This window comes from Gallinula chloropus (genome assembly GCF_964237585.1).
Source record: "Gallinula chloropus genome assembly, chromosome: 6".
In the NCBI taxonomy this organism is placed as follows: domain Eukaryota; kingdom Metazoa; phylum Chordata; class Aves; order Gruiformes; family Rallidae; genus Gallinula; species Gallinula chloropus.
In genome coordinates, this window is record NC_140091.1 from 18,514,837 (window position 1) to 18,530,196 (window position 15,360).

Sequence of the window (15,360 nt, forward strand, 5' to 3'; positions counted from 1 at the left end):
AGGTTTGGACACCAGTTGCCTGGATGCAACAAAGGCCAGGACTGGGGTTAGGGGTAGAATCTTGGCAAAGGCATCTTCTGGAGTCTGGGGTATGAACTTCTGGAACTAGGGTTAGAACCGGTGCTTGAGTGTCTTAAAGCACCCAGCAATCCACCTGCTCATCAGAATTAAGAGAAACTGCTTCTACTCACACATCATCCACAAAACATGGATATGGCATTTGCTGCAGATAAATTCCTAATGGCACTTCAGTGTTGGTCTGGGTCTTTATAATCCCGTGTTCAATCATGTCTTGGAGATATGCAAAGCCTCCCCAGATATAGCGTAAATCATCCACAGGATCAGCTCTTGGACCAGGATCCCAGTACCTCAAAAGAAATTTCACATGGAAATCATTTGGGTAAGCAGAGGCTTTAAGGGAGGAGTGGGGGGGAGATAATAATAATCTAAAAATAAGAAAAACAAACAAAAACCTTAGCTACAGTAATTGCAGGAGTGCTGCCTGGAGTGTCTGTCTTAAATTTTGGTCGGCCAGACCACATGGCTGGAGAAAACGTATGACCTGGAAGGTTTTTTAATTTCCTTTCATTTTCTCTACACTGACACAGAATAGCAATTTTGGCCAAAAACGTACAGAAATTAATCATGTAGCAGTGTAACTCTTAAAATAGAAACAGCTCTATTTGGAATACAGTACTTTTTTAGAACAGTACTTTTTTAGAATAGAACAACTGTATTTGTAGTACAGTATCCTTGGAGATTAAACTGGAACAGCTGAATTGCAACTACCAGATACCATTATATTCCTCTATATAGACAACCATTACAAATTATTTCTGCTATCCCTTTACAAGGGTCGATTTCAGGGGGGCTTGTGGAGTAATGGCAGAGTTCTGCTGTCCAGTTAGAGGACAGCCTGGTCACAATGCATGTAGGCCATGGTCTGTCTCTCCCAGAGAAGGAGCCAACTGAAAACTTGAGCAGGTTACTGACTAGATTTTGAGCAGTCATTCCTTTTCCCATGTATCCATGCACCTACCCACTGCTTGGCCTGTCACAAGTGTGCTGCCATTTGTATCAGTGCCTGGTAACTGGAGATGGATTCTGCACTGCATTACCTACTAACTGTTGGTGAATACAGTTGGATTTCATACGTGTATCCAAGTGCAGGTTCTAATGTCCTTATGTCTCTCTCATTTATCTCACGGCAGGCAAGGACTGAGAAGGAACCATCACTTACCTGTCTTTGATTTTGTTTGTTTTCTCCACTGCATCTATGTCCATCCGGATCTTGTATTTCACAAGTGGTGGGAGACTGCTGCTGGTAGGTTCTATGTCTGGAAAAACCACACCGGCCCAGAATTTGTTTTCCTCAAGTAGATGAAGGGCTTGATGAGTCAGTTGAGTTTCATCAAGATAACCTTCAAATTTATCCAAAGTCAGGCACTACAAATCATCACAAAGAGAAAAGTTGCATGGGAATAAACTAGTAAGATGTATACACTAAAACAAACATGAGTGCTTGAAAACAGAACAGGGAGGTAGAATCAGAGAATGGCATGGGTTGGAAGGGACCCCAAGGATCATGAAGTTCCAACCCCCCTGTCATAGGCAGGGCCACGCACCTCCAGGCCTGGATCTACACGAGGTTGCCCAGGGTCCCATCCAACCCGGCCTTGAACACTTCCAGGGACCATTCATCTGAATTAGTTGCTATTTTCAGCTGTAAAAGCTTATGTTGAAACCATTAAAAGTTGACTCACTCCTCTTTCCTGAAAGATTCCCCATTCATAGTCTAATTCTTCTGTCAAATTCAAACCACAAAGCATTATCAGTACAAACTCAGAAACATCATTCTCCCTACAAAGAACTGTAAACAGATTTAGCATTACTATGGTCAATGTGAGTGGAGTAATTTTGAAAGTAGTTTAATCTCTGTATTTAAGTACTATCACCTCCAAACTCAAGAAACTTGCATCCAAACAAGTAAGATATCAAGCAAGAGTGCTCACTAAAGCAGGAGCTGCTGTTGTAATTTATGTATGACAGGGCAAATTTAGATGTAGCTGTACAAAATGTATAGCCAGTACTAGGTTCAGCCAAAGCCTGTGGTGCAACATTTACCAATTTAGATAGAATTAAGTATTTAATTTTTATATATATGTGTGTGTGTATGTGTATGTGTGTATATATATATTTTTAAGCCATGGTAATCATCCAGCCATGGAAATGTGAACTCTGCCATTTGGATATCACTTGGAGGTTTCCCTCAAAAAAGGCAAGGTCTGAACTGGAAGGTCTAAAGCTGCAGCATAGTTAAGGTCCTGATGTCAGGAACTGTCTTCACAGTCTGCACTGAGGAGATAAAATTAACTCAGCTATAAAATAAATGCAGCCACAGGAGCTTTTTAGCAGTTCAGTTGAATCAAAACACTATCCTTTTTCAAGTTTTGGGACTTTTTTTTCAACCTAGGAAATGCCTGAGTGAACAGCAGGGAGCAAAAGGATGACTAAGCTGTAAGAAAAGCACATTAGCCATGGACTTCAGCTGAAAAGCACTTTGTCAAGTGAAGTGCTGGCCGAATGAGAGCATAAATTTGAATCTTAAAAGTCTCTTAGGTATTTAGTAATTTATTTCTATTTAATGCCAGTCAACTAGTCAATGGATCTTACTGACCATTTTGTGGCCGTACTGAATTCTGACATAGGATTAACCTGCTGGCTTAAGTTAACACACTTCACTTTGCCAATAATAAAATGTAGTTTATCTTTCACAGCAAACTATCTCCTTTCTGAATCTGTCATTACTGTATAATGTATTATCACTTAATATACCAGACACCAAATCATCAAAATCTAAGCCCTTCACGTCCTCCCATTTAACTCCTGCTGAGCAGGTTCTGTAAAACGAAGTGATTATGAACTCTACAAACGTGGTCACTATCTGTAAAATTACAGACTTATGCCTGTATATTTGGCTTTTGCCCTTCAGAATCAGCAAGACATTACCTGAGTATAAGTATTTAACCTCTTAATGGACTGGGAAGATACTTACTGAATTATCTTGCTTCATAAAATTTCACGAGGTTACTTGCTTAATCTTCTTGATTATTTCTTGCTTATTATTTAATGGGCAGACACCTTAGAAACTCTTTATTTAACTTTTCCCTGTTAAAAATTGTGCTGTTTCCTTTAAAATGTGAAATACCACAGTTTAACGGTTCCTACATATGTGGATATTTGTTTTTAATTGTCAGCAAACCAAAATAGTGCTTAAATTGATAACTTCGTTATTTTGTAGCTTTACTTTCTGGGTGTTTTGCAAAGGTTCATTCTCCTAATTTGCTTAGCAAAATTAAAATATGTAGAAATTTGTATGATAAAGCAAAATAAGGCAAAAAATAATTCTGGTTTGTATGTCAGAGAAGGAATAAAATTAGATTGATGGTTCAGTTTCCATTAATTTTTGGAGGGATAGGATTATCCCACATAGCTACCTGTGTTCTGGAACTCAATTTAATTTTTGCCACTGTGTCAGTGTTTCCACAACTAAGTCCTGCTGTGTAACTGTGTTTTTGAAAGGCCTGGAGAACCATGTGCTGGTTCTTTGTTCAGAGGAATTGTTCAAGCTACTTCTTGCAGCTGCAGAACTCCTCAGGTAGTTTTCCAGGGGAACATATGGGAAGGGCACCGGCCAAGCACTGGCAGACAATTGTTCTCTAGATTTTCACTGCATAATGGTCAGTGCTTGGACTAGGCTGAGGACCAGTATACGCTCTTAGGCTGGGGGTCCAGTCAAGGAAGCAGAAAGTGTCGAAACAGAATACACAAACCAGGAGGCTAGTGTTACAATAAACCACATAAATTGGAATTGAATCTGCTAGCCAAAAGCTATAAACTTTCTCATAACATCAACTGTATTAAAAAGAAAGGCTGTATGCCCCACCTAGGCTCTTTTTTTTGTCCCCCAGTAAATTGCAACAGAGCTTGTGCCTTCACAAATCTCAGTGTATCTAAATTAATTCATCAACCACTCTGGGAAATTTGTTTCAGGTCTTCTCCCAGCAATTCTTTAACAATTTTTAATGGTCCAATGAAGATGGTAAAACTAAAGCTAAAATATTAAGAACACATTTGGAAGATGGAGTGGGACCTGATAATCTTTATGGGTCCCTTCCAAGTCAGTATATTCTATGATTCTAAAACCAGAAAATAATAAGCATCAAGCCATGCCTATGTAGCACTCTCAGTTTAGCTATTGCATAGCTTAAGGCAATCAAAGGGAAGAACAGGAAGTTCTTGGGGTAGTGAGGATGAGCAGCCACTGCATAATTTGTGGGATTCTCTGCTGCACCAGATTGCAGCAGAGATCCGAAGTCTCCAAAGATAGTTGCTGGCAGCACACTTCTCTGCACAGCATACTATGGTAAGGAGTAGGGTGTCCCCAGAAGGGAGCTATTTGTTCTCATTGTGCTTGGCACAGCGTGAAAACATTCTCAAGTGTTAAGAACTCAGTGTAAACAGCTGACTCAGAAGAATAAGCTCATTACAAAGAGCTTTAGGACAAAAAGATCTATTACCAGGTACAGTAACTGCCCCGATACTGCAGATGTTCCAGCACTGACCTGCTACAAGCATTATATTCCACTCAGGTTGAGTAAGAAATAATTCTGCGAACATGATGTAAAGGATCATCAAAAGAGTCAGCAGAATTTTGTGAAAAAGCTTTATCATTCCCTCTCATAATACCTCCAGGAAGGCAGGTAAACGTTCAGTTGCTGCCTTTTTGCAGATGAATGGTCTTTTAGACAACTGGGTTGGAATTAGGAGATCTAGGTCCTGTTGCTTACAACTAGTATCACTTCTTTCTATGAGCCTGAGGCTCAGCTTATTTAACTGTTAAATAATAACTAAATATTTACTTTTCTCTCAGAGGTGCTTGTAAGACGTAATTCATGTCTATAAAGACCCTGACCCTCATATGGCAGATGTTAAGTATTGAGTTCCCAAGTATTAATATTACTGCCAACAGCAATAGTTTTTTAAACTCTTGGAGTTAACCAGCAACATTGCAGGGTCAAGTAACTTTGCCTGGGCTCATAAATTTACTAAGAAGAGTTTGCATTTCATTTATCTAATTTAGCAGGAATCCACCCCATCTTAGGTCTAGTTACAAACACATCTTTACCTGCAGTGAGAAAACCCCCAAACACCAATTTCCTGGTGTACCAGAGTAATCTCTTATTAAAAGTATCTTCCAAAGTATTTTTACAACGGCTTGATATTTTCATAAACGTTTTTAGCATTTTTTTATTATGTAATGAAACTTCACCCCACTTCCTGCACTGTGGATCTTAAAAAGCCTCAGAGAGCCTGACTAGAAACACAGCACCCTAGAGAAAAGGGATAGAGATTCCAGGAAATACACAAAAACGTCTTGTCAGAAGTGGTAACAGAACAAGTGGAAACTCCCTGATTAGTTTCCATTCAATTTTGATTAGGTGCTTAAAAACCTGAAGGCAGACTTATTAGCTTCTCTGATCCTGGTCTTGGTGAAATCAATGGCCTGTCAGTTATTAGTACTTACAAAAAAAGACTTCTTCAAGGATTTGCATACACTTTTAGCCTCTCAGCAAACTGTGTTCAGACATTCAACCAACATTTGCATATAGTATTTGGGGGTCAAACGGAAGTTTTTCACGATAATAAGTATACATGTTCTTGTACAACTCTCCTTTTTTTAATATGCTTATTCTATTGAGAATAAATTTGAAACAAATTAAGATGTCTTATGGTTTTAGCTTTATTGTCTGTTGCCACAGACCCCAAGTACTCCCTAACCTGCTTTCAGATATTCTCTGCAAGTATTCCCAGCAGCGGGAGGGCTGATCTTACCTCCAGATACTGACTGAGCAAGCGCAGAACTTGGTCTGCAGCACCAAAGATGTTCCGCCAGTCAAAGTCTGCCATCCCCTTCTCCCGGCTCCCTGGAGACCCGTTGTGGAGAAAGTTGATTATGTGTTCTGCCGTTAAGCCTTCAGCACCCAGCTGGCTGTTCAAGAAGTTCCTCACTGTAGGGTGCTTCAGGGAGTCCTGAGGAAACAATCAAGACAGTTTCATGACAATGATCCTCTTCCCATGCTAGAAAGGTTTAAATTTCCATAGCTCTTTCTGAGCTGTGAAGTAGTACAAAAGGGTGCTAAGGAGTTCATTTTATAAATGGGTAATTGCAAAGCTGAACTGGAGGTAAGACTTGAAGAATGAAAACAAATTTATCCTTGATTATTTATCACATTTTTTCTGTATAAGCAAGAGAATAAATGTTTAATCTAATAAAGTATGGAAAAATAAGTGTTTTCTCTGGTATGAACTGCTTTATAAACCTTAACTACAGATATTACTTGCAGCTGATCAAATTTACATCTAAGGGATGTGGAAATAAGCAACTTCCTGAGGTCATACATTGCTGAACTTGGAAAAATCACAGCTCTGCTGCCTTCTTTGCCAAGCAGAACACCCACAAAAAATCAACTTGTCTGTTCTTGAAGGACATTTGGAGTGACAGGGTGACAGAGTGATTGCTGCCTTTATTAAGGAGTAATGAGCAAGATTCTAGAGTGTCCAGATGGGAGGTTTTGTCAGATACGAAATGCTGTAATTCATCTAAGACTATCCTTCAAACCAAGCCCAGTAACTAGTCCATCAGCCTTAAAGGCAGATTCCTTGCTGTGAAGGCTGTGCTTCTCCCTCAGTAAAAATAAAGGATGGTGAAAGCTGCTCTTACTGAGAATCCCTAAGAAGTTATAACATACACGAATCATATTCATTTGCAGGCTGTTTTGAAAGAAGTACCACAACTGAGGTCCTACTTCTTCCCAGGCTTTGGTCAAGAGTCTGAGGCGTTCAAGTTCCTCAAAAGTGGAGTTTGCCTGAAGAATAAAACAGCAGAGCGGATAAACAGAATTTATGACCCAACCTGTAACATACATATGTTGTTGTTTTTACTTTGAATACTTAATAAACTTCTTAAAATAGCAAAAATGTTAACAATCCTTAGATTGTGATGTTATACTCAGTGAACTATGAGCAGCAGTTCTGTGCCTTACATAGATGTTACAAGTGAATTGTTGGTGATGAGGTGGCCAAAACCTAGGCTATATGCAATCTTGATTTAACTGCTCAGATTCATTTCACCAAACAGAAGAGCAGCCAAAGAGTCCAGGCTCCATCCTATTTTCATGAAGTGAAAAATATTTATCATTTCAATATATGTAATATTGACCCATGATGTTACTATTGGCTTGTTATCTCTCAGTGATCAATCTCAATTAGCCTACCCAAGCCTCCTAGCTGCCCCATTTAAATATTTACCAACATAGAGCTGATGTTCCTACATCTGTAAAACATACATAAACGTAACTACTTTTACTAGTGTAAATATGGACTTGTGCCAACTAAAGGCTATTTGAGCTGGAAAAATCATGTAGCATGGACCGAGATGGGATGAACTGGTGAAGAATTATATTCTGTTATTTAAATGAAGACTAACTGTCCCTCTGCTGATGAGCACCAGAACAAATGGAGTTCTGAGAAGAAAATCTGAGGTACCTGGGTCACTGTTTATCAAAAGGTGTTTCTTAGAATGCAATTTTTTAGACATACATACTTTGCTATTTCAGAACTTACATTTTTTAGGATTTTCCTTACAGAAGGTGAATCAGGAGCAAAGAGGATTTTTCCCATCAGCAGGGGCTTCACAGCTCTCCAGACAATTTTTGTTAAAGGGTTTGATTCCAAGTTCTGAATCAATGCATTACAAAAGGGTGCTAAAGAGAGAAAGACACTGAGTCCTTATCAAAGCCTACTCAAACCCTATCATACATAACATCCTGCAGGACTTCTTCCTGACAAAACAGTTCAAAGCATTTTGCATCTGAATGGGCTAAGCACATTCTGCAATGTAGAAGTACAGCATCTGAATAAATGAAAAAGGCTACTTAAGTAGATACTGGAATTGTGGAGTAGACACCATGGAAATTGGAAGAACAAATAAATTAATTTAATAACTTGAAAGTTGTTGCTATTTCAAATGGAAGAAAAACAGACAACTCAGATCTCACTGAACAATTTCATCTTCTAATTGCTTTTCTTCTTATAATGACTCAGCTCCTTTATATCGTAATTTTTACTGAAACAAAGCTATTTTTTCTCCTAGTAGCAGTTAATTCTTATCCAGTATAAACTATAGAACTGGAGATCCAGCAGACTTGAACTCCAGAACAGTTCAGAACTGGATCCTACAATAATTTAGAACTAAACATTTTAATGTAAACATTTCCATCTTACTCCTGCATTATCAAGTAATTAGTTCACTTGGATAGCATTCAACTATTTTGTTCCCTGGCTGAAGAAACGGAGTATTGCACCTTTTACAGGTCTCCTGAAGACTGAGTTATAAGTAGAGCCAAGTATCAACACAAACAGTGAAAGATAGGTGTCTCTCTACAGGCAAAGTGTTCACCTGTTCTCTGTAACCATACATATCTATCATAGCAGAAGGGACACAGAAATGTACTACCAGCTATTTTATGACTGTTATTATTAAAGTAGTTTCAAAGTAGAGGAAAAACTAAATAGCAAACAGAAGGGGACATAGTTTTTAAAAAAATGGTAGAAAAGATAAAATTGTTTCCTCTTTGCATTCTCTCCTATTAAAATAGCAAGAAGATAAGTCAGGAAATGAAAGCAACAAAACCCAAAATTGAAATACTTTCCATGTAAGATTTAATTAGGCTGTATAACATCAATGCTGCAAAATATATGTACTTTTATGCAGGAAGAGAACAGCTGCCATGTATCAAACTGAGTATTATTTAAAAGGAGAGTTTTTAAAATTCTTGTGCTCTAGGCCATCAATCAAGTTGAAAGACTTTAAAAAAAAAATTATCTTGGAGAAAAGTAATTCCAGAATGCAGCACTGTACGTTCCTGAACCTTCTTCAGAAGCACCTCATTCTTCCTGGTAGCAGTAGCACATTTTAGAAGACAGAGGACTGTCTTAATTATGACGACGACAATGCTTATATGCCTTCATATTGAAAGCAAGTACGTATCACTGTTCGTTCTCGATTCCTAGGCCTCTCTGCTTCCAGCTATGAAAAGAGTATGAAGAAAAAAAAACATTTCACCTGTCTCTAATTTTCCAAATCAACTACTTAAAATGTTATTTTATAAAAGTAACTGATATTCCAATGCAAGTGCATGTGTCTGTAGTCTCTGTAACGGTCTGGTGGAAAAACTTACTGGTTGTATTATCATAAAAATAACTGGATTTCTTCTTTGTTGAGTCAATCCCCAGGAAAGCTTTGTAGTTATTATCTTCATACCAATTGAAGGAAAGCACTCTGGATCCACCTCCTTCTGGGTAGCCACAGAAAAGATCAGACATGGAGCTCACCAAATGGCCTAAGGATTCTGACCTTCCATCTTGTAGAAATGGTTGCAGAACCATCAAAAGGTCCTGAACACTTGGCTTCCTGGCTAGCTGCAGTAAGAAAAGACTTTGTTAATTGCAGCCCACAAAGGAGTTAAGTATCTGGTGAGGTCTCAGTTATACCCAGGCTGGTAAAGTCTGGATACAGTCAGAACCTCATCTTTTCATCTCCCCTGTCCTGGACACAGGCACCATTTTCAGTTCTTGTTCTCTTATGTCTACATTTATCTTGTAATTAGAGAAGAAAGAATTTTTAAGGTTATCAGCTCTTCCCAAACAAGTCTGTTTTCTTCCTTGATAAAGCAGGTAGCTGCAACATGAATAGAACAAAGGAAAAGGAGGACTATGCACTGTCCAGAAATGCAATGCCATCTGTTACTAGAACACCTACCTTTTGCACTGCCCGGGAGACGTTAGACAGCACCCTTCCCCAGGCTTTCAGGTCAGCACCTGGTGAGTTTCGGTCCAACACAGTGGGAAGCTGTGAATACATCAGAAACATAGATGAGTTTTGTACAGTTTCTACATGACATCAGCTGTTACAACTGAGAGAAAAAAATGCAAATGGTATCTCTTAATCTCAAATACAGAGTTATTTAGAACACTGAGTCTCTTGCAAGCTTGTCTTGTGGGGCCACAAATCCAGTACCGACATGTAGACTCACACAGCAGCCTACGTACGTGTTCTTACTAACGTGAGGCTGAACAGTCTCAAGCTACTGAAAATACAGCTTGGGAATTGTTCTAAGCATATCATGCCAGAAGGTGAAAAATGGAGGAGGGATGCAGGAACCAGGATTTCTAAACAGCTGCTTCTCATGGAGGTTATTCTTCCAGTATGAGGTACAAACTTTTGGTAACTTCTGAGTTTAACAGAGTTTGTGATACAGAAGCCCCCATTTGCCATCAAGGTAAATAACTGTCAGTGCATTACATGAGAGATTTCCTGCTTTTGGACAGTATTATCCTTGCTGTCTGTCAGATCTGACAGAAACCATTCCCAGGTTCCTGCAGACTGGCCAAACGGCCTTCCCAGCAGAAACTAACACATTAGTTATCATTGGCTTCTTAAGAAACAAGTGACACCATAGCATCCTGTCACATACCACTTCGCTTGCATCACCATGTCCTTCTAAGCTGTCTAAAGAATCATATGTGTGCTTGGTGTTAGCCCTCTTGAGGCTTTCTCAGCTTTCTTAGACATTTATTTCTTCTTATTAGAATAAAAAAATAAAGCTTTTAGATAGCTAGACTGTAATATTGATGCCCTTAAAAAGACTTCCCTAAAACTGTGTAGCTATGAACCCTGCTGATTCCCTGCCATTCCTTTCAGTTAGTAGGTGGTTAAGAAAGCAGAAGACAGCTGTCCTGCAGAGATACCTGGCAGGGAATCAGAAAAGCAAGAGTTTTTATGGAAAGCCTACATGAGCGTGTTCTCATATGCCACTTGCAGTTCAGGCAGGAAGTATACACACACTGCTTCAGAAGATACTTTTCTTTTGTCCCATAAGGGGAACTAGTCTCTGCAAAGATTATACAGGATTCTTGGATTACTTGCCTTAATCTGACATTTTGAAACCGTGAGCAACAGGTGCTGTAAGCAATCTGAAGGAAACCAGAGAAAAACCTGGATAAGCATGGAATTAAGACCCTCCTTCTTGTAGACAGAAAAATAGAAATAGCAGCAAATGCGTCATTTTGCTCCTAATATTATTTCTTGCTGGAGGCATTCAGTAGGAATCAGGTCTTGATGGAAAAATGCTAAAATGACTGAATTTGTACTCGGCTAGTTCATATTTTCTAGAAGCACTCAAGACAGGATCAGTAAAAATCACGTACAAACTACACTCTCACCTGCTATCAGAGCATGAACTTGGGAATGTTTATTGACTTTAAGCACAGAGGAGGATGAAATCTTTCCCCGACATATTTATCTGACTACTTTCACGTTCACTGGAAATGAATATGGTAGCATAAACATTGAGAAGCTCAATAGAAAGACCAGTTCTGGAATCCAGTCAGCTCTCCATCCTTAAATAAGCCCTATTCAATCAAGAAGCTCTGAAAAAACAAGTTCTGGTGTGTGATGGGTTATACTGTAGACTGAAGACCATGAAGTATAGAGCGACTGACAGCATAAGAATGTAGAAAATAACCTGGGTCTGGAATACACAGGTATATCTAATGTATACATTTTAAATCTAATAGACTATTTAAAAGCTCACTGAGGATTCATTCTGCACATGTACCTGAGTGTAGATATACACTCAGTTTGATAATGTATCATGTGATAACACTGATCAACACAGCAATTTCAGTAACATGTGTCTATGCTTAGCAAGGAACTGCTAATCTCCAAAATTGCTATAAGGTGAAAGAATTTTATTTTCACATATTTATAAAGGTTAAAGAACTTCAAACGAAGCTTAAATAGTCAAGTTCAAGAACAGCTTGCTGTGTCTGAGCCAGCAAGCAAAGGAAGAGTCTTATTTTTCTGTCTCTGCTTTGCTATCAAATATGCTTTAATATCTGGCAGAAACCCCTAGCACAGGAAGGATTTGAGGGTATGTCTGTGCACACACAAACTTGAATATGTTGATCATAATTTCAACAAGAAACATGAATTTCAAAATGGTGAAGCACCTTATAAAAATAACTGTGGCCAGGAGCACTTATGCACAGTCTACCTTTTTGTTTAACAGGCGTAACTGAGATGGATTTTGATTTTTGCCTTGGAAAAAAGCCAGCAATTAAAATTGTAATTTAGTAACTATAATGATGGGAGCGTTAGAAGGCTCATACCAACCTGAGGTCTTCTTATGCATCATGAAACACAGATTGTCCCTTTTCTCCACAGCACATTAAAACCCACCAGGAATAATGCTATAAGGGATGTCCTTCCAACACACAGACTTCCAATACCCAGGGGAAGTCTTGGCTGACAGATCTTGTACCAACAGAGCAGACTATAAGCCTACATCTGAACATCCAATCTTTCATCACTCCAGATTTTGGTTTCAGGTTTATGTTTCTATTTCCCACATGAGTCTATTTTTGTTTAGACACAGTTATCAGCTTCATCCAATCTCACCTATTTTATCTGATATGGCAAAAAAAAATCAAGGTATGCTAGCAGCTTAATTGTAAAGCTGGGCAGTGCAGTGTGCATATTCACACACAATCCTTAAATGCTGAAAACCTGCATTAGAAGTACTGCAGCATTTACTCTCTGCTAATTCCAGCAAGCATCATGTAAATAAAAATATCTCAGTATATTTTTAGAAATGGAAAAGAGCAGTTTTCTAAAGCTGAGCACAGATCATTATCGGGATTGGCCAAGTCAGATGATCACAATGAATGACTGTCAATACTACAATAATTAAATACTAATTTGGTCAATTAAAGCTTCTGGCAACCTCTGTTCCCAGTTGTGAGCAACTCAAACATGAATAAAATCCATGTTAAATTAACCATAACATTACATTGCTGTGGCAGAAAAGGCTGATCAATACTTTCTACGTAACTTTAACAGCTGCTCATATATCCTGCCTACTGTACACACCAAACTGCCAATGCGATGGTTTCATGACATTAAGTTACATGATGAAGCTCAGCAAATTGTTGAAAAATGCAAAATCATGATTATAGGTAAAAGACTCATGAAAGAGGTACACACAGCAATGGGCTCTAAATTTGCTATCATGAAGAAAAAGACCTTGGAGTCACTATGAGTTCACTGAAAGCACAAGCTCAGTGTGCAGCACAGAAATGGAGTACTAGAAAAATAGTAGGAAAAGAACAGAGAGTAAAAGCAAAAAAAGAGCTAGTATTCCATATATAAATATAGATTAACATTATTGCTTTAAAATATATAATATAAAAATAAATATATATATGAATATCATCTCCATACTGAACCAAGGTTGCAGTTGTGCTTAGTTTATGGCAAGAAGGTCACAGTAGAAACAGGAAGGGTACAAAAGTGGTCAATGAAAATGAACAGAAGTAAGGCAAACCTTCTATAGAAAGAGAAATGAAAGCTAGTATAACTTGTTATATTTTGGTATGTTTGTTTTATTTTTTGTACAGGCTCTTATGGCTATCCTAACTCAAGATGCATCACGGTTCTGACCTCAGCATAAAATTCCATCATGCTGGATGAAGCAAAGACAGAATGGGTTACATGGGGTATTTCCAGAACTGACAGTAAGGTCTCTGCAGGTCTTGCCACACAGCTGTTTTGCTACACAGACTGGAAGGACCAGATAACATCATCCCCACAGATTTTAAAATTGCATTTGCATCTTTTAGTTCTGTTGTACTGTGAACTTCATCTGCTTCATCCCAAAACATAATCAGAACTGTCTAGTGTTTAGCTGATGATAGGTTAATGATCACACAACCATAACCTTATGTTTGTGGGGGTAAATAAACAAGGGCCACTCAGAACATCGCTGATGTATTACAAAGAAAATTCTTGAAGGGCAACGAAATATCCAGCTAGAAAAATGACAACATAAGGCAGGATGATTGTGCTAATACTTACCAACTGAAATAGCTTAAAGAAATCGACGTTTGCATACAAGGCATCTTCTACTCTCTGTAGGCTGTTCTGGGACAAGGCACACATGGCCTTGTGCACAGAAAGGAGACCTCTTCGGCTGCTGAAGATAATAAAACGGTCCAGGAGCATCTGACTGCAAGCAATATCCTTCAGAGTCAAGTTGGGGACACCATAGGCAAACTGAAACCAAAACAAATGTTTAATTTACTGCTGGGGAACCTTCACACCGCTCAGGAACAATTAAAGTTTTATCAAAAATGGGCACCTTCATATCAGCCCCTTCTAATATTCCCCTGATTGGCAGAAGGATGTGGTCAGATGAAGCACTGATTACTCAGCAACCCTCACTGGATGTTATGCTAGATCACCTAGCCTTCAGAAACGTTCCTCTGGTCATCGTAGAAGTTCTTGTGAACCTTCTAACCTTTCTCTCTGCCACTGAAGTACACTGATGCCATGACATACATCCTTATGACTAAGGAGGTATAGCTACAGTTTGCTTTAAAGTTTTTCCACAGAATCAACTACCACATCACTACGTTCGGTGTTTAGGCTAGTTGTATTTTTGCTGTCAGTTGCTCTAAAAGAAAAAGGCCAGTTCCACTGATTTCCTTCAGCATTTTATTTCAGTTATGACTATTTCACCTCACAACCATTCTTCATTGTCACTGTGTGCAGGCATACAGCCAGGCTTTACAAAGACATTTTACATTAAGCCACACCCATCTACTGATTACCGCTTCTAATATAAACATTGAACAGAAAAAAGCCCAATTATTATCTTAGTGTTCAACCAGTGGAACAGATTAGTTTATAATTAAACAAATCTAAATGTAGAATAACTCCACAGAAATCAGTAGATTTACCTGGAATTTACACTGTTCTAATGGAACACTCCTGGTAGTCTAGGATTCAGTTCTACTTGCCTTATAACGGACAGAATACATGGTAATATAATAAAAAAATAGCACTGGAAACTGCATAGAAGCAAATGTTCCCATCCTCTGTCCATGTATTCACAATACAACTTGTAACAAAAAAGCTCACCACACTGACTACAGTAAATGCCTACTGAGAGACAAACAGACTTTCAGACAAACAAGAACTAGTTTTGCACTGACACAGTATCATTAGGTTAAATTAATTTACCAAACTGCATATAAAAATAAGTCATCAAAATCTGCACAAAATATAACTGCTGAGCATTCCAGGTGAAGACACGTGGATCAAAGCAAACACACCACACCTATACCAGGTCAGATATCAGTGTATATTTATTTCCTATCTAAGCAAACAAGTCAGTC

General features: G+C 38.5%; 1 protein-coding gene across 1 annotated transcript in view; it reads right to left on the minus strand.

The window, feature by feature from the left end:
- Positions 1-15,360, minus strand: part of ABCA4 (ATP binding cassette subfamily A member 4) — a gene marked incomplete at both ends in the record, with an annotated part of 72,987 nt that overhangs the window by 44,789 nt on the left and 12,838 nt on the right. The window contains 8 exons of the mRNA XM_084266195.1: positions 192-368; positions 1,241-1,446; positions 5,896-6,093; positions 6,813-6,929; positions 7,687-7,826; positions 9,303-9,543; positions 9,884-9,973; positions 14,039-14,236. Coding sequence (XP_084122321.1) covers positions 192-368; positions 1,241-1,446; positions 5,896-6,093; positions 6,813-6,929; positions 7,687-7,826; positions 9,303-9,543; positions 9,884-9,973; positions 14,039-14,236 — 1,367 coding nt within the window. The remainder of the gene's footprint in view (positions 1-191; positions 369-1,240; positions 1,447-5,895; positions 6,094-6,812; positions 6,930-7,686; positions 7,827-9,302; positions 9,544-9,883; positions 9,974-14,038; positions 14,237-15,360) is intronic.